General features: G+C 34.7%; 1 protein-coding gene across 1 annotated transcript in view; it reads right to left on the bottom strand.

The window, feature by feature from the left end:
- TRDN (triadin) overlaps nt 1-26,381 on the bottom strand; it is a 274,790-nt gene that overhangs the window by 114,784 nt on the left and 133,625 nt on the right. The window contains 3 exon segments of the mRNA XM_053973292.1: nt 184-246; nt 1,085-1,147; nt 12,501-12,572. Coding sequence (XP_053829267.1) covers nt 184-246; nt 1,085-1,147; nt 12,501-12,572 — 198 coding nt within the window.

Genomic DNA, 26,381 nt, shown 5'->3' with positions numbered 1-26,381 from the left:
ACACTGTAATACATATCTATCTATCTATCTATCTATCTATCTATTTATCTATCTATATCTCCACTTGGATTCTTGAATGATAATGAACTACATACACCCTTATCTCAAATGCTTAAAACTTGAAAGTGATTACACTAAATAGTCAGATATCATTGCAGAGAAAGTCAGAGTTCAATTTCTTACCTGCTTTTTTAATTTCAGGGACAGCTGTCTTCTCATGAGCTTTCTCCTTTTTTCCTGTTTTTTCTAAGATTTAATTAAAGAGAGTGATTTGATGTGGTAGAACTCTGAATCATACACTCAAATATGCAGTCAACCAAGTCCTGGTGGGCACATACTGAAAAAAATAAGCCTTATTTGGGAGTTCAGATATTCCCTTATAGCACTTGCACCCAACTGGCCACAGAGCAATCAGCTGAAAATGAAAATTAATCAGTATGCATCAACTATGGATGATTTGGACCCTTAATAATTCATCAAAAGTTAGGCAAAAATCATCAGTGCATGAATGTGGCAGCTTTTAGCTTAAATTCCAGTAGCAATGAGATCATTAAAAAATAATGAATGACTTAAATATTTCGCATGAAGCAACACCTTAGTGGAATTTAGATGTATTCTGAGAATAATATGATTGGAATATTATTTAGATGGACATCATGACTTTGCAGTTTGGTCACTGTAAGTTTCAATTGTGATCTGTAAAATAAATAGATCTACCCCACCTTCAGAAACTGATGTACCATGAATGGAGTGCTATCTTCCCTGAGCTTTGTGTATTGTAGTATAACTATGTTCTGTTATATATGGGCTCCATTAAATTGTTTAAAAAGCCCATAGATGGCCACCAAACAGGACATTTCATTTGTCAGAAAATGAGTGTAGGTAATATTGGATGCTGAACACATTGAATACATTAGACACTAGATACAGAAGAAGTGGAAACATGCAGATAGTGACTGAGCAACTAAGAGAAGGACAACACAGCTAGAAGTATAGGATTAGCCTAACAGAAAACAATGGGAAATGAGGCAGAAGTGTGAGTAAAAGCTGAGTGAGGCCAGTAAGAAATGTTTCCAAACCATACCTTTCATCTTAGTTTCAGTCATAGTCTTCTTTTCATCACTCTTTTTCTTCTCCTCTTTTCTCTCTAGAAATAGAAATTGAAGTTCAGATGGCTATTTTACACAGAAACACAGAAACAACCATGTATGTATTTATGTATGTATGCGTGTATATATGTATGTATAAATGTATTTGGGATGGGGCATCCACTAACTGCAATATGTTCAAGATTTGATAAGCTGGTCACTTATTGCCAGCAGCTCAGAAGTACAGCTTAATACCCAGAGAGTGAATGTGGTGCTAAGGATAAAACTGGAACAAACTTTCACACCAGATTATTACTTAAATATTAATTCAAAGAACTATGCCCATTAACCTGGTGTAACTAAGAGTTTATTGTGGTGACTCAATAGCCATTCACCTGCTCTGTTTCTTTTGTAAGACCTGACTGAATAATAACAAAACTTGTACATGGTACTTGGGAACACGTGTAGAATGCCATGCAGAGCCTGCCTATATAATATACCTTTATAAAACTTTTTATTAATTGTATCTTTGAAATAGTCATTACAGGTCTTCTGTTATTCATGGAGAGTTGTTGTTAAAGCACCATCTACAAAACAACATGACATTATTTCAAAAGCATCTGCCTCTATTTTGGCAGTTATTAGGGCAACAGTAGAAATAAGGAGAATCTTTTTTCCTTTTTTAAAACAAGCTTAAACAATTTAGTTACATATTTCATGAATGTTTTGAATTAGAAAATTGAGAGTTTGGTAAAGGATATAAGAAAGTTATGTTTCTTATTTTTCCTTTGGGAAATGAATTCCCTTTTTGATGGGAAAGAATACAAGAGTACAAGACTAGCTAATCTAAGTTATTTTTTAATTGTTCATCTATGAAAAGCTAAATTTGTTACTTTCAGTTTGTGCTGCACGGCTTTAGGTATTGATACCCAAATATAGTTAGTGAAACTATAGTTTTCTTTTTGTGATCTTTTACTGTTACAAATGTGGATAAGTAACCAAGATTTATTATCTTCCAAAAGATAGAATCATAAGACTTTAAGCAAGAGTCTTTTATTTAATTGAAAATAGCTAAGGTATAGGAATATTTTAAAATCCAAGAAACAAATATACTCCTGTCCCTTGCACAAAACTAACATGAAGATAAAGGAAAAAAACAAAACAAAAACTAACTTACTTTTCACTTCTCTAGGTACCACAATAGACTTTTCTTCTGCATGGAAAAAATATATACAAAGAGGGGGAAAAAAATTAAAATTTGTAGAACATTTTACCTAAACTAAAAGATATATGTGTGTTTGATTTTTGAAAAAATGAAAATTTACTGGGTTTATAGAGTACCTGAATTCCAAAGTCTGTCCATACTGATTTCATTAATAAAGTTATTTTGCCTGTTGTGGAGGTAATGTATTTATCAATATTCAGCGTCTCCTCAAATTATACTTTTGCTGATTTTCTGGCAATTCATTTTTATATTAAGCATAATATAGATGTATTCCACTTCTTTCTTGTTTTAAACAGATTTATTCAATGTGATTCTCTTGTTATTGTCTTCAGAAAATTCTCACATTTATAGAATGTTTCTCTGAGTTTTACATGCTTAATTCTTCCTTCTGAAACTGAGCAATACACTACACTTCGAGCTACAAATTCCTCTTGTTGTGAGGTTTCTTAGGTATGTGTAGAGCATCAGAGTAGTGCTCATCCTACACTAACTTGTTTAGAATTTCATATTCTTGTATACTTTAATATTCTTCTTGTTATTGCCTATCTCTCTCTCTCCCTGACACATTTCTCCAGAGACTTGTGCTAGGGATTGTACCTGTCTGGTTGAAATGGAAGTCTCTTCACCTTCAGATTTCAGAAAAGCTGTTCCACAGCTCCACTTTCCTGTACCACCTATGACTCTTCAGTGGATTATTTCCACATGTAATGTATATCTCCTCTAATTTCTAAAACGTAGTTTAATTATTTGCATACTCTGCCTGAATTAATCAAAACTGTTAAATATATTAAGTGTGTGTCATTTACTGACAGAAAAGAGCTTCCTTCTGTCTTCCTTCCATGACACTTTACTCATAGTAATTAGATGTTGAAGTGCTGCTTGGACTTCTGTAATGTCCATTTTTTTTGGAGTACTTCAGTTCTGATGAGTTAGATTGATTTTTTCGGTTCCTTAAATTTCTGGTGCTAGGTGACACACGAGAATAATTTGTAAGCCCAAGGTCCTTACAACAAGATTCTCTTTAATCCAAGACCATTTCTTCCTTTGAACTTGTAGCATTTTGCATGCCTCTGGGGCCCAGAAAAACCACATGAAATCTGCCTTAATTTGCATAGCAAGGTTCAGAGCTGTATGCATCTTGAAAACCACAAGCTGAGGCATTGAGCTTTGCGAAGTGAAGCTTTGTATGGAAGATGTACAGGAGGTGGCAGGGATGTTGACTGCCAATAACCTAAGCAAAGATGATGACATCCCTGGCTGCAGAATCTTCATTGCCAAATCATTCCACCAATTAAACCCACTGACATAATTTTCTTCCTTCAAGCTCTCAAGTTGCATTATTCAGTGTCCAGGTAACTTTGAGATGTCTATATTTATTATGAAATTTCTGGGGGATGATTACATAGAAGTATTAAAGGACTGTGACCCCTATTTCCCAATTATGCTGCCTAATGCAAGATAAGCATTCTTGCTCAAATCTGAGAAAAACAGTCACTGAGCTTCCATTCACATCTCATCTCCATCTAGCCCCACTGTTGCCCCTAACAGCTACCAATGAGAGAAATTTCTGTAAATGAGAATGATGGACTTTGTAAATGGGTATTATGGAAAGAGCTATTTATGACTTAAAGAAGTAATCCCATTTCTTGAATAAATTTATTTCCTCTCAATTTGAGCAGCTCACATTTAGAATGTCGGATATTAAGTGTATATTTAACACCAGCAAAATTTGTTATTTCTGAAGCAGTAAATGTAGTGGGCTCTATGCAGATATGTACACAACTAATTTAAGAGGCAGAGCAAATAATTATTAGGAATTTAGGCAGGTCTTTTGCACTGTGAAATATGAACCCCATCTGTTAATTGAAGCACTTACTTTTTTTAGTAAGTTACAAAACTACAAAGGGCCAACTGCATAAAGAGGGATCCTAATATGCACAAATTTTGGGTTACTCAAGGAAACACAAGGTGCTTTGGAGGATTTGGCATTGACTACAATATGAAATTCAAGTGCAATTATTGTTATTGCTACTGTTTCTTAATTAACAGGATTGCTGCCCACCAGCAGCATTAGTCCTGAGCCATGCTTCATGGACAGTGTAAGACACATACAAAAAGACCTCACCTTTAAAAGCCTGCAATATATTTACAAGAATGAAATAAGGATATATGCAGCTGGAAGGCTACATGACAGAATCAGTCAGCAAAGCCAGCAATGAACTTTTCATTTAGTCATTTTTTTTCTGTAGACTCTTATACTTTATGTAGTATAAGAAGTAGTCTAGTGAACATGAGTATTGCAAATTAAAGCAGTGATGAATGGGACATTCAGGTAAAAAACTAATTCTTTGGTGAAAAATAAAAAGAAACAGCATAGAATAATTTTCTTGCAAAGTGGCTGGATTGAACAGAACAGACCTTGAAGGAAAGTAACCTCTGAGATGGAATTATTTATTTTTTAATAAGGGATGAAGGACCAAGGTCGGTAGAAATGCAAGTAAGATTCAACAAAGACCAAGAAATGGGGTGTTTCAATCTGAATTTCCTCCACCCATCTTGACAACACCTTGTCTTTTTGTTATTCTCTTAGGAGAGCAGCTAATTCTTGGACGATGGTGGGAGGGGAGATAACAGAAGCACGCTAACAATGCAGCACTTGAAATCAGGCCTGGTAAGACCAGCGTGCTACTCTGCCAGTGCTGAGTGGAATCTAAATTTAGGGATGCACATGAGTTACGGGGCATTGTGTCACAGGAATGCTGCACAGGAACTGGAAGAAGAAGGTGCTCTTAGAGCTTCTTTACCATACTGCTCCAGATGGCCCATGTTCCTATGGAAAGTCTGATTCTGGAAGGAATTGTCAGCTCATCCTATCCTGTCTGAGAAACTGAGGTAAGCAGGGAAGGAAAATATAGCCACAGATTCCTTCTGGTAGAGAGGCATGCATATAGCAAACACTAGCCAGTGGGACTGAATGCCAGAAGTTTGGAGATGTTTGGGTTCACATTAGCTTTCTAAAGTTCAGATCCTTATATGAGGCTTATCTGCATTTATCCTGACCCTCTTGTCAGGAAACCTAAGGAGGAGAGCTCCTATGGGAGACTTGGGATATTTATTGCCCGACTGTGAAATGCTACAACTTTTCTTGCCTACAGATTCTAGTCCTGGTACAACTCAGGAGCAGTAGAGACACATGTATACTCATTGACATACAAAATAGAACAAAGCAAACATTAATTCAGCTTTTCCTGAGAAACCATAATTCAGACTGAACACAGTGACTTCATTTAGGATAAGACCTAATTTCATTTTTGTCCAAGCAGCTCTGTACACCTTAAGCTGTCATTGGCATAATTTTAAAAGACCATTCAAGCAAAACACAAGCTGCCTTTTAAATTTTTTTTTCCTTATTAATTTTGAAGGGATTAAATTTCTTTGTTTTACTTGGTGACTGAAATCCTTTCTCTGCTGGACTCAATAAAAGTTTTGCTGTTGATTTCAGTGAGAGTTTGATATCCTTTTAAATATTAGAATAAATCATTACATTTCAGTTTTTGATGATATTTATTTTCTTTCCCCTTGGCCTGTTGCGTAGGGTAGAGACTGACAATGACTGGTCAGTTGCACTTTTGGTTCTAAACAATTTAACATCCATTCACAAAATAGAATCCCCTAAGAGTTACAAAATTTTTATAAACAATGCAAGGAGATAGTTCTGGTTAGTTTAGGATGTCATGGAAACTCATATCTTTAAGATTAAATCTAAATTTCAACTAAAAATTGACCTTAGCTGTCTCTTTGAAAAAAAAAAAAAATCTCTTTCTGGGGTAAGAGAGTCCTTGTTGGTCAGGTTACTTTCTCTATGAGAAATAATTCTGTTTTGATTCAGCCAAACTACTGAAAGGCCAAGAAAGATCAAATAGTATTAATCTAAAGTTCCTAAAGTTCTTAGAATTGCTTCTGTTCACACAGGAACACAAAGAAGTCCATGCACACATGCACATACGTGCTCACTCTAACTTACAGGTGAGTGCTTAGGCCAAAATGAAGTGCATTTATTTGCAAAGCTCTGTTTAAATGACACCACCATTTTTTTTCTGCAAAAAAAGGAAATACAATTCCTTTTCATATTGAGCAAATGAAAGACTCTTGGGGCACGCAGATCACTGGAGATATAGCACATCCTGAAGGCCTAGGCAATCTCTCCAGCTCGACTCTGCTTTTTTTGAAACTGCTTCACTGTTTTTAAATCCCAGTCTGAAACACTATTTGGCAGCTGTGAAGATTACTTATGGAGATATTTTTGAAGTCTGCAGAATCTATGCAATAGAAATACCATGCTTGAAATTCCTAATGCTTTCATGTGACCTTCATAAACGTTTCTTATTTCTTCCTGTAGTGATTGTAGACTCCTTTTTCATGGCTCTGTTGCATTAAGCACCAGAACTCTTTGTTAATAGCATGGGCCATATGTTGCCCTCACTAAACAGCACAGTGTAGAGCAAAGGAATAAAACCACAAGAGAGATGAAGCCAGAGTAGGCATGGCAAGTCAAAAAAGAGGCCAGGACAACTTCCCTGACAAGACCAGCAACAGAAACTCTACTGGACAATGGTCTACAGTAAATATGATGCAAACCTGATTATGGTGAATACTTAAATTTCCAGGGGAGCACTGATTTTTTTATGGTACAACCATTACTAGTGAGAGCCAAACCAACACAGCTAAGATATCTTGGCTAGCCTTCTTGATCCTTGTGACTGACATTCCTACTGGACAACAGGAATCAATGTTAGGACCAATTCTGTTACCAGCACTGGGAAGGGTTTTGCTGATATTTTTTATGCAGCATGCTTTTGGGCAAGCATGTCTGAGCTTTAATAATGGGATGATGAGGTTATGCAGGACCTCTTTGTAAGAGTTTCTGTTTTCTTTCCAAAGAAACATGGGAGTTTTCCCTTTGGAAGCCCAGATTAACTTAATTCCAGTAAGTGCTTTCCATTTGCAGCTGCAACATATGCAAAAGACTATTGTTTTTCTATAACATTTAAAAAGCACTATGAAAAGTTAAAATAATATTCCGAGGTATTTGTTTGTGTTTTATTGGGTAAACTTTGGTGAATATTTATTTTTAAATGCATACGCTAACATTTTAAATTGTATTATTATAAATGATGAGAAAATATAATAAAATGTCTAATCAAAATATACATATCTTTATACATATTTTTTCTTACTCTAATAAGCTTTTTTCTCATGTCTGTTTAACTTTTTGAATTTTATGATAGAATAGAAGTAGTACAGAAGAGCCTCATGTCATTAAGGAAAATGTCAAGGGCTTTGTGAAACAGTGAAGATTTAGGGTATTTTCATTTCTGCTAAATCATTAGAATTTACTGCTTAAATGTCTAATTTAAATCATTAAATAGTTCACTTTGAAATCCTTTTCATATTATTTCAAAGGTTTACTGTCTTCAGTAGAGACTCATGGAGATATAAGGCCCATATTTCTCAAAAAAAATCTTGTTATGCTGTAAATACAGCAATGCATTAAAGCTAACTAAACTGTTCATCTCTTAACCTAGATTAAACCTAACCATTGTACTATGATCTTTCTAATAGAAATATTTTTGGTTTTTTCTGTTTTTATTCTCCCTTGGATTAAAATTTATCAGAAAAATGGATTTTCATCCACAACTCATGTCAATATTACCAAGAATATTCTAAATGCGGAGAAAATTTTCAAAATTGTGCGTTTTTTAAAGGGTTCTGTTGTGTCTTGAATCATGATCTCTCACTGAAAGGAGTTTTTAAAGGTAATTGATTCTATAGTATAGAAGAAAAACAGAGTTTTTTAATAGAACAGAGTTTTTTTATAGAACAATCCATGTACAGAAGAGAAGGCAGACATTGACAGACTGTACAGAAGAAGATTGATTTGTACAAGATTTATACACTCCTGTACATCAAGGGAGCTTTGTTAAAATTTGTATTGACTTCAGTAATTTAGATATTCTTGGTTATATCCCTTAATGCTCATGAACAGAGATATAGGCTAGAAATTCTTTTTAAGACTGTCAGATAATTTACATTCTATATTAGCAACACAGATGCAGTTGCCAATTAAACCTCCTCAGGAGTTTTGTGGGAAGTTAAACACATTTCATAACAACTCTCTTTACTACATTCTGTAAAACTTGTAATTAGAGGATTCAATGACCTAGAGAAAATACTCTTTGTCCTCATAGATCCTCTGAAGATGTTATAGATTTTTTTTTTTCTCCTAACTTATTATCACAGATACCATCAAGATGACAAGGAATGGCCACTATACTTCAGTCAAGGAAGGGGGGATATTTCAGAGCTTGTCATGAATCATTAACAGATCAGAATGGTAATGTTGATGACTCTTCCTTGATAAATGCTCTCCCACTCAAAGATACAGGAACAGACTTTTAGGACAATATGACTTGGAAAATCATACTCAGATACAATGCTGTTCAAATGTTTTTTGTCATACAGTGCTCTCCAAAGTGGTAAAAAGCATAGGTCTGCTTGAGATCATATAACATATACATTAAGATTCTTTCCACCAGGAGAAGGATTTTGATAGAGGCTTCTCACAAAGGTGCTGTGATTTTGTGAGAAGGCAAAGACATGCTATTCTGGAACAATTAACATGAAGATTCACCAATAAGTAGCTAATCCTAGTTACTAGCTGATCTTAGTTTTTACACTGTTATCAAGTTATCATATGTTATTAAGTTACACTAAGTTTTTACACTCTGTCTAACTGCAGAGTCTTCCTGAGTGATTACCCTGCCATGTCAGAGAGGGAAACATGAGAGGACTATCAGAAAGAAAAGTCCTTTTCATGTGAATGTAGAAATGGAGGAAAGTAAAAGCTGTGTGAGCCGAGCAAAAATTCAAGACCTAAGAGAGAGAATCACAGAGAAGCAGTATACACTGCAGATAAGTTTTAGTATGTCAGTGAATAACAAAATAAAAGAAATCTAGAGTTAAAAGTGGTGTGGAAGACTACAGCCAAGGAAGAAGAAGGATATTAAAGTCAAAGTTCAGATAGCCATGGAGAACTGATCTGTTCAAATTACTGGTGACACCAGTGTCCTGACATGGCAGCATCAGTGTCACCCAAGCTGAGAACACTGCTTCCAAGTACTTGTGGAAGCTCCATAAAAAGATAAGATAAAGAATTTAAAATTAGTTCTTTAGTTCCTAGTTTACCAAACAAGGTTTCCAAACTTGAAATACAAGTAGATGTTATATATCAATGCCTTTATCTTCACAAATTCCTTTACTTTCTTTCTCTTGTTCACTGTTACAGAATCCTATATTTTGTTTTATTATTCTCTGCTGCTCGTGATCTGAAAATTCAAACTCTTCATTGAAGTTTTAAGGTAAGATCTTTAAAAAAGCCAACCAACCATGAAATAGGAAAGCAATGATCTGTTCTTTTCTTCTGACCAGATTAGTACAAAACATTTTGCTTTTAGACCAGGACATATCTGAAAATTTCAATTCATACACACACTTCAATGCAGTTTATTGCTTACTACTAGAATCTAGTGTACAAATTGAGATTGTCTTAAATTATTACCCCTTTTCTAAAAGATTTACTATGGAGCTGAAGGAAGAGAAAAAGGCAATGTCAACGGGAAAAAATGTGACATTTAATATATAATAACAATATGCTCTTTTTCTACGGCCTCAAGAATTCAGCAGAGCATAATTTCTACAGGACATTGGATACTATCCAGGAAAAGCATTCCATTGGAAGGTATCAAATACTCTAAAAAACTTTAGAGGTATGTGGCACATATACACCACTATTTCACTATTACATTTATCAGAAAACAAGAATGGTCCAAGATTACCTAAGGCAGCAGTGGCAAAATAGAGCGATACTGAAAACCTGTCAATCTAGAAAGAGTACGATCCTTTCAGCCTTCACCAGCTGCATCATTACATATATAATGTCTGAATATCATTGAGTTGGAAAGCCTAGGGTGTAAGTAGATTGGTTTCATAAATTTTCTGTGTGATAAACATTCTGTTACTTCCTACAGTTTTACCTTTTTTTCAGAGCTGGTTTTCTCTGTCAAAGGCTAAGCCAGTCTTTGATGTTATATAAAGTATATTTTTTCAATTAAAAAATGCTTCTATCTGTTCTCTATTCTGACAACTTATGATACTATTTTCAACTATATTTATAAGAAGAATCTTTTGCTTCAATCTGTCCCTTCTCCTGATCAGTGATATTTAGTGATGTACCAGTCAAAAAGGTATCTAAGCACTAAGAAGTCACATGCAGATGTATCTTCAACTATTTTAAAGATTTAAATTTGTCTGCCTACTCCTCTTTTTTCCATTCTGACATTTTGCCAAATATTTTCATAAATTACTTTTTTTTCCTCTAGGGCTGAAATAAAGCTACAGGGTTTAGGGTTCCTCAAGGCACTGTGGCATATTTTCTCATATATGGAAAACACAGAATAGTACAACATAACAGCTTTTCATGATAATATTTTACAAATAATTCTGCCTTCTTAATGTCCCTCAAATCTCTTGCATGAAAAGTATTGTATCCTAGTGACTGGCCTTGAGCCTTAAAGGGAATTTAGTTATATGGTTCTGAGCAGATAATCTCCCTAAAATTTGTTTGCCAAATAGGTGTCTAATTCACAGTCCCAATTACCTGAATTGCATGCATAAATGAGCTAATGAAACAGACAAATGTGTAACTGGTCATAAACAGTAATTTCTATGTGCAATTGCAGTAATTGCATGCTCCTCATGATTTTGAAAATCAAGAATCTAATGTTAATTTGATGCTAGTTCATCTTGTGTAACAGTTATATTTAAAGATTAAGTTTATCATTCAGCAAATGTGTCACCTTGTTCTATTATGTCTTTTTTACATTATGGTTAATTGACAGATAACGGAGTTTAACATTACAGGGATTTCTTTCTGCTGATAAGCAGGGTTCAAACATTTTCCTAAAATAAGCAAGAGTGCAAATCTATTTCTATACTGTCTCAAAATAACCACAATTTTATACTCCTTTAAACAACATGTTTAAAAAGAAATAATCATTTGACTAACAAGATTTTTGGGGAAAGACATAATAATTCACATAATTATTTTTATCCAAATATTCTAATTCACAATAATCACATTACAGAAATATCTAGTTAATGTAACACTTTGTTTTGGTCATGGGTCCTGGCAAAACCTAAGTCTCATTTTCTGTTTTCAAATGCAGGAAATCTTGTAGCTCTTGTTACCTACTCTCTGCCACCCCATCTGTTCTTCACTTAGACTGCAATTGCTTTCTGGGTAACATAGAACTAAGACCTCTATGAGAGAAATTAGCAAGTGCCATGGCGTGACTGAAGGACTCAAGTATCATATGAAAACTGCTACATAATTACACTAAAAGACTCAGATGTTTTGTACTCTTAAACTGTATGGTGTAAAGACCAAGAAGATATATTGCAGTTGTCGCTCTAAGTCATCACACATAGTTCATTTTAAAATTAAAATGAGCATTTCAATCACTTTACTGTAATGATCAGACTATAAACAATATAATTCAATTGCAGGGATTATGTTTTAGTCTTCTGAACATAAAATCTGACTTTATTTTTCTTTCAGTGGTTTTAACAATAGCACTAGCGTTGATAAATGCAGAGCCAGAAATATTACATTCATTATTACAAATAAGGCACAGAAAAATTACTGAATAACAATAGCTGAAAGAATAATCCAAAGTATATTAAGAGGATAATGTTGATTATGTTTATAGTTAGATAGCAAGTTATGGCTGAATGCCATTCAAAGCATTTTACATATTAGGCCTCAATCCCATAATCTGTTTCACTCAGGAAATCCCCCAAGCCATCTGTGAGATTACTGTAAGGAACATTTAGGTTTTGTCATGCATATGTCACTATGTCATTCCTGTCCCAGGCCTAGTAATGTGATCACTTTTGTAATATAGGTTATATTTACAAAAAAAACCAAAAAAAACAAAACCCAAAAAAACCCAAAAAAACCCAAAAAAACAAAAAAAAAAAAAAACCCAAAAAATTAAAAAACATCAATTAGAACAAACAGTCAAGTTAATAACTAGAAGCCAATAAAAGTGGAAAAAACTCAAACTTGCCTTCAATAGCTGCTGGTTTCTTTCTTGGACTGTGTTCTAGAAGAAGACGAGGTGGTGCGAATTCCTTATGTCCTGCACCTAAGAAAACAGATTATAAAGCATAGAAATGTATTCACCAACAGGCTGAGCAGTTTCCCTGGGAGGCTGAGATCCCTTCAAAATGGTTCATGTTAAAAATATTACTGTGTGCATAAAAGCTAATATCTTTCAGACACTGTAAGAAGGAAACATATTTCTCAAAAAATAGAGTAATTTATTTTTAAGAGTCACATTTGAAACCAATGAAGTCCAAATGACTCAAACATATGCTGAAATGCTACAGTTCTGTTTTTCTTCCTGATACTCAAAAGATAATAATAATACTATAATAATAAGGTGGCATACTCATGATGTCTCTTCTACAACAAAGCCTTATTTTCTTCTGTCAAACAAATGATCTTCAGTTGCTCCCTAAAGTCCACTTAATGAGCTCCTGGAAACACCAGTAAAAATTATGATGTTTCTCATCCTTAAGGCTTATTCTTAATTAGCCAATACCAACCAGGTCATGCACTGCAAACACTGATGAGGTTCTGATTCCAGCTGCTGACTAAAACACCTCTGCTCTCTCAGTGTTCAGATGGGACTTTCTGTACTGTCTTAGCCAATGTGCAGATATCTTGTTTTGTACAAAACACTTTTCATTTCTCCACAGATTCATGAACATATTTAATGTACTATTACATATAATGTAATATTACTTATGCTTATTTTCTAGTTTATAACATATTTGCAATCTCCTTATTTCCTTTTATTTCACTGGCATTTAATCTCAGTAGCTATCCTATCACTGTCATTCGGAAAGTGCATTTTTTTGTGACCTAAGAAATAAAATAAATAGTTAAATATAATATTGATTCAGTCATATGCACCAGCATACATTCACTACACCAAAGTCCACATGCAAACAGACTGTTAAAGCTCAGCTCCAGCTGCACATCAGAAACTCAAAGCCATGCCTTATGCTTGATGATAGACTCAGAAAAGAAATTAAGGTTTTAGTGGGCCTTGGAAACTGCAGCATCTTACTTACCCCTCTCGTTTTGCAAAGGTGTGTATACTCATGGGAAATGCATGAGAAAAACATCATCTTGAAGGCAGCAGTGGGATTTTAGCATCGTGGACTTAATGTTATTGCATCTAATCAACATATGTACAATTGCAGGCACATAATTTGCAAGCATGTAATTCAGTTCATCCAGTAATTTGTATAAAATATTAAACATAGAGCTGCTCAAACTTGACATGTGCCTGAGTCACTGACAAAATGTTAATACATTGATAAAAGCAATGTATTGAAGGTGTTTTGTAACAAATGGTAATAATCCTACATTTTCCATGTATTTCCTGTCTTGGCAATAAACCCAAGTGGATATTTACCAATATTATCACAGAATAACTATAGCCTTAACATGAATGTTAGGCAAACTTCAGGAATCCAGATATTTAGCCATGATTTTCCAAATGCTTTATGTCTGGAAAAAAAAAATCTTGAAGTTGCAAAATGAAATAATGAGCTGCTGATTACATTTGTTGCCAACCAGAATAGAAAAGTTATATTCATAAACATGTCAACACACAGAAACTGAAGCAATTGAATTTCCAGTTCAGAATGAAAAGAAAAAACAACATAGCAATTAATGAAGAATGGGTAATCTTATTTTTCCTTCTACATTTGATCAAAGTCCTAGAATAAACATTAGGGGTTTTTTTCCCTTTTTTATTCGCTGGTTTTTTTTTCCTTTCCAGAACTAGACCACCTATTCCCCAGTTAGAAAAAGTGGTAATTTTTATAACTTGGACAAATATTTTGTGAAAAAGGATAAAGGGCAGTGGCTCAGAATGTTGAGTAGATGAGTAATGATGAAGGATAGTCAATAATTTGGACTGCAGAGTGGTATCTACAGTGTGGGGCAATGATCTAACTCCTCTAGGTCAAATTATAGGCTGGCCCCATTATCTCCCGGTGCTTTGCTGTGGCAGCAGTTTTCTAATGATAGCACCAGTGTGCGCATAATGCCAGTATGATACCACTTATTGCTAATGACTTGTCAAGTTCTATTTTATAGCTTTACAAGTTTTAAGCAAATAATTTATTTCATGCATTTGCATTTCATGCAAATTGACCACATGATCCAATATGAGAGTGTTTTAAGTTTAAGCTTCATAGATCAAAACCTTTCCCTTAGGCTAAAATGTTTGTTCTGAGCAGGTTCCCATCTACTCTGATAAAAGGCTTCTTTAATGTTTTCATGTCTTATTAAATGTCTCTCTATTCACTTTGATGGGAATGTAAAGGACAGTAAATGAATAAATATTTTATCATTCTTTTGATGAAATATGTTAAAGGGGATAACCTAAGTCAAATTTCTTTTCTTTTCCTTCTTCTCTCCTCTTTAAGTTATAAAGCACAAGTGTTTTTCTGTAGTACAGACAACTTATAAATAGAAATGAGGAATTGGCTTCAACAGATCACACCATTCATACTAATGATGTCTACTATTTTGACTCTGGCAGTGGCCAGTTGGACACATATCTATGATGTAAATGAGAGAAAGGTAGGATGTATTTAATGCTCTCAGTGGACAATCAGATTGGTCCATGAATTACGAGAAGTTGTTTTCCAGATTACCACTATTATTGCTGGACATACACTTATCTCACAGCTTTAAAAAAAATGCAGCCACAAAAAGCACTGCAAAATTATTTGCTTTTCTTTTCCAACATAGCCTTCATTCTACTGCTACTAGATAAGCCACTAAGGTTTATTTAAGCTGTTTAAAAAAAGAAAAAAAAAAAAAAAAGTAAGTTTTGATTTCTCCAAAAGATGTAATTGCAAGCACAAAAATGTCCATGCATTTGTATGCCAGTCTATCCCTAGAGTTGATCCACATGTCCATGTGTCATCTGTCCATGCAGTTGTGCTATAGGTATCTCCTTCATATATGATATTTTAAAAAGCTGACAACAAATTACATCTGATGACAACTGAAAGAGTGAAATATATTTGATTTAAGCTCATGGGAATGATCTCACAAGGAGAAAAAGTGTCACATTAAGACATGAGTACCTTCCTCCACAGCCTGAAAGGAAAGAGGCTGCTAGGATGAGTAGAAGGTTTAGGACTCTAACTAGTTAACACGAATACTTCACTGAAAATGAGCTACAGTCCTCAAGCTCTGTGAAACTTCTGTCATCAGTGTTTATTAAATTGCTGGAGATGTCTTGAAGAAATTAATCCTGGCTTGGTTTATTAATATTTTAGATTTTTTTATTGCATCATAAGGAATACAAGACAAACTTTAATTACCTTAGTTTTCTCAATCTAGGAAATGTCTTTCTACATGTGCCAAAATGTGATGTTTGAATATTGTGTATAAATTGATTTGTTATGATAATATCAAATTATGTGAGTTTTCTTTCTTTCCTGATCTTCTGAGTTCAACTTGTCTGCAGCGACCTTAATAAAGTGTCTAAATATATCTTTCTAGATACAAAGAGAAAATATTTGTAAAATGTATTATTATTATTATTATTATTATTATTATTATTATTATTATTATTATACTGGCATTTCAGACTGATGAATATTCCAATTGAATATGGAGAGAAATAATGCCATCACAGAGTGCAATATATGGAAATACCATTCCTATGGCTGTTCATTTCCTCATATCCATATACCAGTTCCTTGAACAGCAGGAATTCTATGGTCCAACAGCACCAATACCTTGTTACAGTTTCTCAGTGCAGAAAAATGTCTTCAGATAAATCTCATTCTGCTCGGATATGACATCATTCTCTAGTGATGGTAAAAATAATTCAAATAAAGTAATTGTCTTTGCAGAGTCATTTGTTATGAAAAGTAAATTCCAATCAAATGTTTAAAGAATGTTGGAACAAGGCATGGATCAGCAGAATGAGGCAAGACTGCCAAATAAGGTTTTAAAGGGCTGAAAACGTAATGGAGTGCAACCCTTTTGCCCAGGCTTCCCATTTTGAGGTGTAAGTTGCTACAAGTTAAAGGTGAATCTTTCCCCAGCTTTCAGTCATTACTCTCCAGACATTAGGCTGTGACTGTTCTGGGGAAGGGTTTCTCTGGTTAGTATGTGTGCATGAAAGGAGCAAACTGTTTTTTTCACTAAGAAAGAACAGCTGAGGATCAAGAGGTGAGATTATGTAACTGTACTGAATAATGCAAATGCTCATTTTCTGGAATGTATTATTTGAAATAAAATACTGATGCCCCATATAGGCATTCTTTCCTAAGGAACACACTGTGACAAGGATTTCATGCACACTGGCAATTAAATGGGGCCTGGAAACATTACTGGGCTCTGGAATTCAGATATACATATCCTGCAACATGTTTTTGGATAGCCTCTGACAACTTTGACTTGTGCCAAGCCGCAGTGTGTCAAAAAATTCATTGGCTCAATTCAGGAATTGGTAGGGGCCAGGGACCACTCCCAAAAGATAGCTGAGATACATCCAACCCATTTTGACCTTGAGGAAGTGTACTGGATGTGGATCTCTCTATGAGAGAAAAAATCACATTCAGAGGGAGAACACTTGAGTTTGATTTAGTAATCTAGATGTGGCCACATAACAAAATTATGTCAAATGGGGAAAAAACATTCTAAACAGGGTTTTAATGACCTATTTTGAACAGATTTTTGGCAGGGGAGGATGGAATTAATGGATAATAAAATTAGACTTTTAAGAAAGTATATTTTAGTAGCCAACATATATTTCAGTTTTTTAACTGCATTCATGAGGTGGCTCTTTATTAAATGGTTAATTGCCCAACATTAAGTGAAACTCTGATTTTGCATAAGGTTGATGCTATTACTTAAGAAAAACCTATGCTACAGTTTATGCAGTGATTCCCAGTAGCAATGCAATCTTTTAAATTTTAGTATTGTCACACTGACTATCAGCCAGTTTCTTCTGCAATGCATAAGAAAGGAAGAAAAGGAGAGATTACATGGATAATGACAAATCTATCTAGCTGTGTTCCACTATATCTGTGTATTTGAAATCCATTAACAATGACACAAATAATTTTGGATCTCTACATAGAGTCTAACTTACGAGTAAAGCACATTATTGTGAGATACTCCCTCAACACACAGGCAATGAAACCAGGCCAATACAAATAACAGACTAACAACCTTGGGAGTCCATCCATCTCTTAGGCTGAAAGCAAGCACATATAGGTTAAAATTGAGGGTGTAGGAACGAAGGATGCAGACTGATATTCTAAATGCTCTTTTGAAAGGGAGTAAGGGGAAGGATTGAATTTCTCTTCTCAAGGCACTAAACAGTAAGTACCAGCAACTTGGTAGACTTCTATTTTTAATGCATAAAGATTTGAGTTAATCCTTTGTCGTTGATAATGGATTCCTATATATGTTTATGTAGTAATAATATAATATATGCTATATACATGTGCATGCATTAACATATAAATATATATCAATATTTATTTAGAACAAATCAGAGAAAGGTTAGGGTTCAAAGGGACCTTGAAGATCATCTATTTCCAAATTCCTTCTATGTTTTAGTGATGTTTCTGAACAGAAAATACTTGATTTGGCAATTAAACAGGTGTGAGAATCATTGTTGCAGACTCCTGGAGGTTGTGTGAACATCAGTTGCTGTGTTTTCACTCAGACACCAAATCCAATTAAAGTCACAGCTGGGAATTTGTTTGATATATTTTTTCTTTTCAGTGCATTTGTATCTCACACAATGCAAGTGTGCATAACAAGTGTACAAATGAGGTAGGCAAGAGAGGCACGGGTAGAACTATTGGTGTTCTGGGTTTTTTTTTCCTGTTTTAAGTTAAAGCAGATACTATGGGTCCAAAAATGCATGCAATGTATTTTAATTGCATGACAGAGTTTTCAGTTTAATCTATTTACAAAAATATATCTGTGACAACTCTCTTACATAGATTTTTTACCATGAAATCCCTCTTTAGCTCAATCCATATTTGTGAAAAATGTTCTAATTTTTATGTTTGTAAGACTGAAGTCATTAAGGAGTTAAAAGCTAAGCATCAACAGTTTTGTCATTATACGTTAAGTAAGAAGTCACATAGCCTTTCTTGACATTAAAATAAAATAGAATTGGAAAAACTGAAAATTGAATTTGCTGCCTTCACTTTCTCTCATTATTTATCACGGGCAGTTAGCAGGTAAAAATAAACCTACATGTTATGTCTAGAAATATCAAAAGATGGATCTCAAAGAGATCCTTCTTCAAAAAACTAAGTACCAGGACAGTGGAAATTATAGATTATTGTGTGGTAATGATGGGTTATTATATGCATAGTGCAGTACAAAAGGACTGTAAAAGCAGATTTTAAAATGAAAAGACATATTCAGTCTTTCTCTCTCTCTCCCCAAATAACCTTTAATAAATTGGTATCATATACAGTGACCCTTAGCGCAATTAACATGAATATCAGAAGTTGGCATAGATGGTTTTTTTTCACAATATGAAATATCCAATTAAAACAGAAAAGAAAACACTGTAACTATATACTTGCAGCTAACAATTAAACAGAACAGAGGGACCTTATAAGCTGTTATGACGAAAAGTAATAGACACTGACTATATGCCATGTGAGCACTGCTTAGTAATGTATGTTCTTTGCATTTGGTTTATCTGTACATATCATTGTTTCAATCCTTAGTCCAACTACATCTAGGAAACATTCAGAGTTCATGTCAGAAAAGCTTAAGTGATTGCTGCAAGAATAAGAATACTTTATGTTGTCTTCAAGAAAGAGTGCATATGCCAGTTTTTACAAAACAAAAACAGCCTAACATGGATCAAATCAAATTACAGATAAAATTACAAATTGTGATAATCTCTCACAATTACAGGTATTTGTATATAATAAATATATTTAATATAGAAATCACTGGAAGTCAAACTAAATCCAAGTATCTCTGTCCCCAAGCCACAAAGTTTTTCATATCTCTGAGTATTTTTGCTAGAATGAGACAAACAAGGATTATGTTACCTGTCTTGTGTATACTTGACAATCACTTAAGACAGTGAATCCATAGCCATTTTTCAGAAGTTAGAATTTCAGTAATGCAGTTGGAAGTTAGAGGAAAAAGAACTGAGAGGTTTTACTAGATCAAATATCAGAAGAGGACCCAAAGGTGCAGAGGTATGGGCTCCTAACTCCTGTTTATTCACTTCCATTGAAATCACTGGGAGCTAAGTTCCATAGCTATAGTTATAAAAAATACTGGAAAAAAACCTGCAAAACTGGAGATACTCATTATTTTAAACCAATAAAGCTTTGGTAGCTACTGATTCTTCTTTCCCTTTAGTTTTGCCAGGGAAGATGCTCTATCCTTTAAAGAAGTTATTTTTAGAATAAAGGGTCCTGGGATTCACTGTTATGAGTTTTAACCTTTGTGCTCAAGGCATCCTCCATGATTTTTGAGTAAATGACTTAATTTACCATGTCTTTCCATTGAACATATAAATGGATCTAACAGAAATTAAAAAAAAAAAAAAAATTGAACATTGTAAGTATACGGCAACTAAAAATTCCAAATCTTAAATTCCGTCAAAGTGGAAGCTCTAAGGCTGAGCTTTTGTTCTTATGGAAAAATTTTTTAGGTCTCTTTTCTTTGACTCATTTGGATATGGAATATCTTCAACATTTATTCAAGAAAATATTTCGCTCTCCGTTTCTTCTTCTCCCCTTTCATTCACTCCCAAAATACTATAGCACCTGGAATGCATTTTTTTTCCAAGTGGCACCACTGTTTTCTTGATTGCATCAACAGCTGCTCCTGATAATACAATTTAGAATTTTATCGAAAACTTGTCATTTCAAGTCTTCATTTGAACAAAATTCTTGCTTGCACATTTGCAGCATATTTCTTGAATGTAGGCTGACTCACTACCAGACATTAAAAAGTTAACTTTCAGACAGTTATATCTAGATAAGTCACCCAAGGGATCCATTTATAGTCAATGGAGAGAAATTGGTACCTTCAAAGGGTGATTCATCTTTTCTATCTTAGGCATCTTTCTTAGGATGAAATTGTCCTCTGGAGGCCTCCATTTCATACCACTAGCTATAAAGACAGCTAAAGGTTAAAGCTGGGCAATTAACTTTTGGGTATCCAAGTGAGGTGCAATGAATTGCAAACATTTTATTTTGCAGTTGTCCATAAAGATGATGCTTCATGCCACCAAAATATTCCAGGACAAAAAGAGCCATGCATGGTTTTTCACACTGTAAATACTGTTGGTAACACATTGCTCCGCAAAACTTATATGCTCACCAAAAATTATATGAATGAATCTCACATACAGGAAGAATTTTGTTTTTAAGCCTAACTAAATAAAAAACAAAAAAAAACCACCAAAAAAAACCCCCAACCCCCCAAAAAAAAAAAAAAAAAAAAAAACAAACAAAAAAATCCTAAAAAATTGTTTAGGTATAATGTGTGTGGGCACTGAATATCTTTTGAAATCTCTGTAATTTACTTTGTCAGATAATACTGGGTGTATTGAAGGACAAAGTGAAACAATAGGAAGGAAGGTGAATTGTCAGAGGGAGGAAAAGAGGTTCCTGATGAAATAAAAATAAAGAAGTTTTGACTCATTATAGATATATGTAATAAGTTACATGTCTTTTTGACAGGGCAGATACATGCAGGAAGAAAGCTGACATCAAAAGAAAGATGCACCTGAAGAAAGAACGATGAAAGGAATGGATCTGCCACAGCTTACAGTCCCAATGGCTGCAGATGAGATGCATATGTAGGTGGGCATAAAAAAAGGCAGGGAGACCATGTGTTGCTGAGGCCAAAGCTGAACAATCTTCTTTCTGCTGCATTTCATGTTCTCAGACCAGAAGAGGTCTGAGACTGCTAAGCTGAAACACTTAATGATGGAATGTATCTTGTAAAAGTATTTGTAGATCATTTCTATGCTCTTTTTATCTATGTGATATGGTAAACTGGTACCATTACTGTTATTGCAAGTGAGTCTTCTCATTTTACAGCAGAGACAGCATAGAATTCTATTCTGGGATGAGAAGAGTAATTTCTAGTTTCATAATAGAGATATAGGGTATTATTTTTTAACAAAAAATGCAGGAGAAAACTGGAAGCCCTTCAGAGCACATCTTTTCCTTCTTCATGATGCTTCAGTGTATTCAGCATCAGGAGGTGTTTAAAGGCATATTGCATAGATGTCAGCTATTTTCCTTGTCGTTAAAGTTGAGAGACATTCAGTGTATGGTGGCTAACTTCCCTAAGAATTTTCAGAATTATATTCTAAAGATAACAGATTCATTAGCTCACTTATAATTTTAGAGTTATATAACCTGGGCTTATAAAACTGACTGAAGGAGGAGATTGTGGGTTATCGTGTTTCATCAAAGGCAAATGCTCACTTGCAACCCATGTAGGATTACTGCTTTATTGAAATGGTTGGCATTTAAGATGCCGTTGGCCATCTTGTTTAGTTTAAGCAACTCTACAATGGAGCCTTGCCTCCAACTTACTCTGACAACTTCCCTGTATTCATTCCAAGTGGCATGACCCTACTTCCATCTGCTATGCATTTCCTGCATACACTTGAGTAATGATAGGAGTTCATCCATGAAAGTCTCTTGCCCTCTTTGGTTTCTTATTCATTGGGCTGCATTATTTTTGAGCCTGGAGGAAGTGATCTTCAAATTTCAACCAGGTCTCTTGGACCCCTCTTCCCACCAGATCTGTTGTTGTGGGATTCTTCCAAGAAGATCCCTAAAGAGGCTAGTCATATGTCCTGAAATCCATGGTTGCAATCTTCCTTGCTGCCCTGCTTCTTCCCTGCCCATTGCAGAACGCCACAATCTCATGGTCACTGTGGCCAAGGCAGCCCCCCAACCTTCACATCTCTGACAAGGCCTTCCCTGTTTGTCACTATGAGGCAACCACCACACCATTCCTTGTGGGATCCTCCACTACCTCTGTCAGGAAGCTGTCATCAATTTACAGGAGCTTCCTGGACTGTTTGTGCCTCACTGTGTTACTTCTCCAATAGATATCAGGGTAGTTACCTCCCAAGAATCTGTGCCTGTGACTTTGAGGCTGCTTCAAGCTGCCTGTAGAATGCTTACATTTTTAACTTACTTTTTGATCAATTATGACAATGAGTCATTAAATACAATTACTATTTTACAAAGTCCCTTGCTAAACTTATTTTTACCTTTTAAATAGGAAACTACTTGTTTACTATTAGCTGTTTAGGATGTCTGTTTTGGCATTTAACTTTTGCATTTATTTTCTAAATAGCTTACTTTTCAAAACTAAAGTAGTTGAGTCTTTTGATGATCCTCCATTGAAATCACCCTTCATTTGAAACTTGTTTACTGAACTATGTGAAATATTTTTAATACTAAATAATAGCAATAAACATAATGCAATTATGAGAATAATTTTGTTACTCTAATTTCTCTGCCTTCACATCTTAAATTGGTTTGTTTCCATTAAAATCGAAGATTTAGACTAATTTCCATCAGCAAAGGTTTGTGGCTTTCTGTTGTATCTCATAATTTTGTCCCTCAGAAAAAGAACTATCAAAGAAAGACATCCATTCCTTTCTTCAGAAGCAGGATACCACACATTCCCTTTGTAGGTGTTTCCAAGAGAGTGAGTGGTTTGAAATTTTTTGGCCAAGTTACAATGAAGTGCCATAAGAGTGTTGACAGATGCAGCTTCATGTGCCAGCATCTGGCTCTGATTCACAGTAGGATGATATAAACTGGGAATAACGGGTAGCTGTTTTGCCTCTGTGGGATGGTGTTAGGATTGTATGCTGATAACATTCCCTTTGAGAGATCAATGTCATTTCAGAGTTTGACAAAATAGACAGGTTTTGGGGTGGGGGAGGCAGTCATAGGCAAGAGTGTTGTTAAAATGGGATCAGTGGATATCGTCTCATATTTTCTTATAGCTGAATAGAAGTTTAAAGAAGCAATATTTAACTCTAAATGACAGATAATTTTTATTGTAATAATTGCACATTAATAAATTAATTAGAAAACTTTTTAATAACTCAAGCTTAATTTTCAGTTTCTCATACGTGTATTTAAAATTACTGTTCATGAATTCTTTCCTTTCAAGCTCTTTGAAAAGTATTGAAAACTCTCCCAGGATATTACTAGAGAAATAAATAGTTCTTTCATTCAATCATCGCCATTTTTGCCATCCACAAAAACAAATGGGTTGGCAAGGGTTTCATCATGTGAACAGAGTTTTGATAAACTGATGGACAATTTACTGTCATCTCTGAAGAAGAATCCAGACGAGTCTTTTCAAATTTTGGGGTACAATATTTCCCTCAGTAGGCAGTAAAAAAGTAAAAAGTTTAAAAAGTAAAACTGGAAACATCTCACTGCCTCCCATGTTTTTCTCTAGTGTTTCTCTTAAACAAATATCTGGCTTGCTTGTTTTCTACTACTGGGGACAGCGCTATTGAGTAGCTCGCACCAGAAAGCATCTCTCCATATGAAAAAAAATAATATACCTTTAGCATTTATTCTCAAATTTGAAAGCCCATAACTCGGTTGAAAATTTTTCATGCTGAATTTTTCCAAACAGCAAGCTAATAATATGCTTTCTTATTTATTATGACTGATTTTTATTTATTTTTCTAATTGCGCTTCATTAAATATATCCCCAGGGAAACTATATCAAAGTTGTCCCCACGTAAATGTAATGTAATAAGTCGAAATGTTACTCCTGTCATTGAGATATCCACAACACATCCTCGTCTAATCAAGTAGGAGTGACACTTAAAAATAGTTCAAGAGCCTAAAGCGTTTTGCTATCTGGACAGCGGAGGGCAAGTGTTTAGTTCCAGTGATACAGCCCACCCATGGCAAATACAGGCATTTTTACTTTCAAAGTTTGTCTTTATTGTTCTAGGGGTTTTTTTGTTTGCTTGTTTGACTGGTTGGGTTTTTTTTCACAGTAATATAGTCCATGATCTTTCAATACTGATGTACCTTTATACCAGTATCTCCAAATTTTTTTGAAATTAAATGGCAAGTATCATACTGATAGTCTTGAAAAGTCTCTTGCCATATTGTGTAATACAGTAGTCCCTTCTCTTTGACAGAATATTTCTTGACAATGAGGAAGAGGTAAACCTTGGAAGAAAATTGTAGACATGAAGGATTTTCAGTCTACACTTTCCAGGACCAAGCAGTCTGTAAGATTCCCCATGGATACTCATCACAATTTGCCTTAATTTTTTGACTCTTCATGTTTGTCGGTGGTGGGAGTGGGTGGTGGGGGGGTGGGGGATATGGTGTTTATGAGCATATGTGCAAAAGGTGAGGCTTCAATTATTATTTTAATGAGAAGGTGGGATGACTGTTTGACCCTATGGGATACTCTTTTGCAATGTACACATGCCAAAAATCCTGGTGAATTTCTCCAAGTCATATATTTTTTTCAACCGTATAAGATAAGTAAAATTGTCTACAACACATTGGTTTTCATATTGGCTTTGAGACACTGGCATGGAAATGCACAATAAACATGAGGGTACGTTGATGAAAGGAACTGTTATGGCCACATTCCTTTACAGTCTAGCTGTTATTGGAAACAGCTATGTAGTCGTACAAGCTCCATAGGGCAATCATGTGCTTCAGTGCTAAGGTTTTAGAAAGTCCAAATTGTGAATAATACCACATCTGTGTTCCCACTGTATTTGTTGTGAATTAAGCAACTGTAAAAATCATCCAGTAGTGAGTTGGGTCTACTGTGAAATGCAAGTGGTTTAGCCAAAACCAGAACAGAGTAAAACTATGCATGCAAAATAAACTTCTAAGTGATTAAGAAGACAATAAATGTTGTCTACTTGTGATGTGATTTTGTTTTCTTTTTAATAACGAAAACAAAATCACATCACAAGTAGACAACATGCCTGTGAGAAAAAAAAATGCATTTCATGACTAAATACCCAAGACATGCTTATCACTCTTAATTCAGCATGCAAAACGTGCTGAGGTGCCATGCAGAAAGACAGACATGCAAGAATCCAGTTTCAGTAGTTGCAAAACAAAAAAGACATTTCATCAGAACAGCTCCTTGATCTGCTGGACTAGTGACTGGCAAGCATTGCAAGGAAAGAAGGGGAAGAGTAGGAAAACAGGCTTATGGCACAGGGGCAATAAAATAGAGTAGATCCAGTTAATTTAGAGCAGCAGCATGTGCTCTCTGCTGAAAGACTGACCAATTAGTGCCCCTGAAATCTCTCGACATGGGTGGGGGTTTCAAAATCTCTAACATCAACAAAATAGTTATGAAAACAAGTTTTAAAATTTCTACTAAAAATGAATAATAATAAATTTTCTCCTACCAATAAAGAAATAAACTATGAATAAGAACATTTGGAATACTACTGAGGACAAAATACAATAATATTAAAAAAAAATAAATTATCAAATACATGGAATAGACTATATTGATTAAACTATATGTCAGTGACCTCCTGCATCAAAAATGTTGTCTTGAACTTAAGAAATACCATTAGTAAAATAACGGTACCAATCAGAACTAATCTTCTTAAATAATCAAGCTTTCCACCTAAGGTTTTAATCTTTATAAAGAAAACTTGGAAAACTAATCCTGAAAGAAATACATATTAATTCTTCCTTCACAGGCAGACAAAAGGAGTACAAAGCAGTTTGGGCAGAGTGATTTGGTAATGTTGAGACAGCACTGCCTTTCCTGAGCAACTGTAGTCCAGGGACAAATAGGACCAGAAAATCTATGAAAGGTGGTTCAGCAGTTCCTC

Source organism: Vidua macroura, chromosome 3, assembly GCF_024509145.1.
Source record: "Vidua macroura isolate BioBank_ID:100142 chromosome 3, ASM2450914v1, whole genome shotgun sequence".
Lineage (NCBI taxonomy): Eukaryota > Metazoa > Chordata > Aves > Passeriformes > Viduidae > Vidua > Vidua macroura.
The sequence above is the reverse complement of the archived record's forward strand: the minus strand, read 5'-3'. Positions and strand labels throughout refer to the sequence as shown.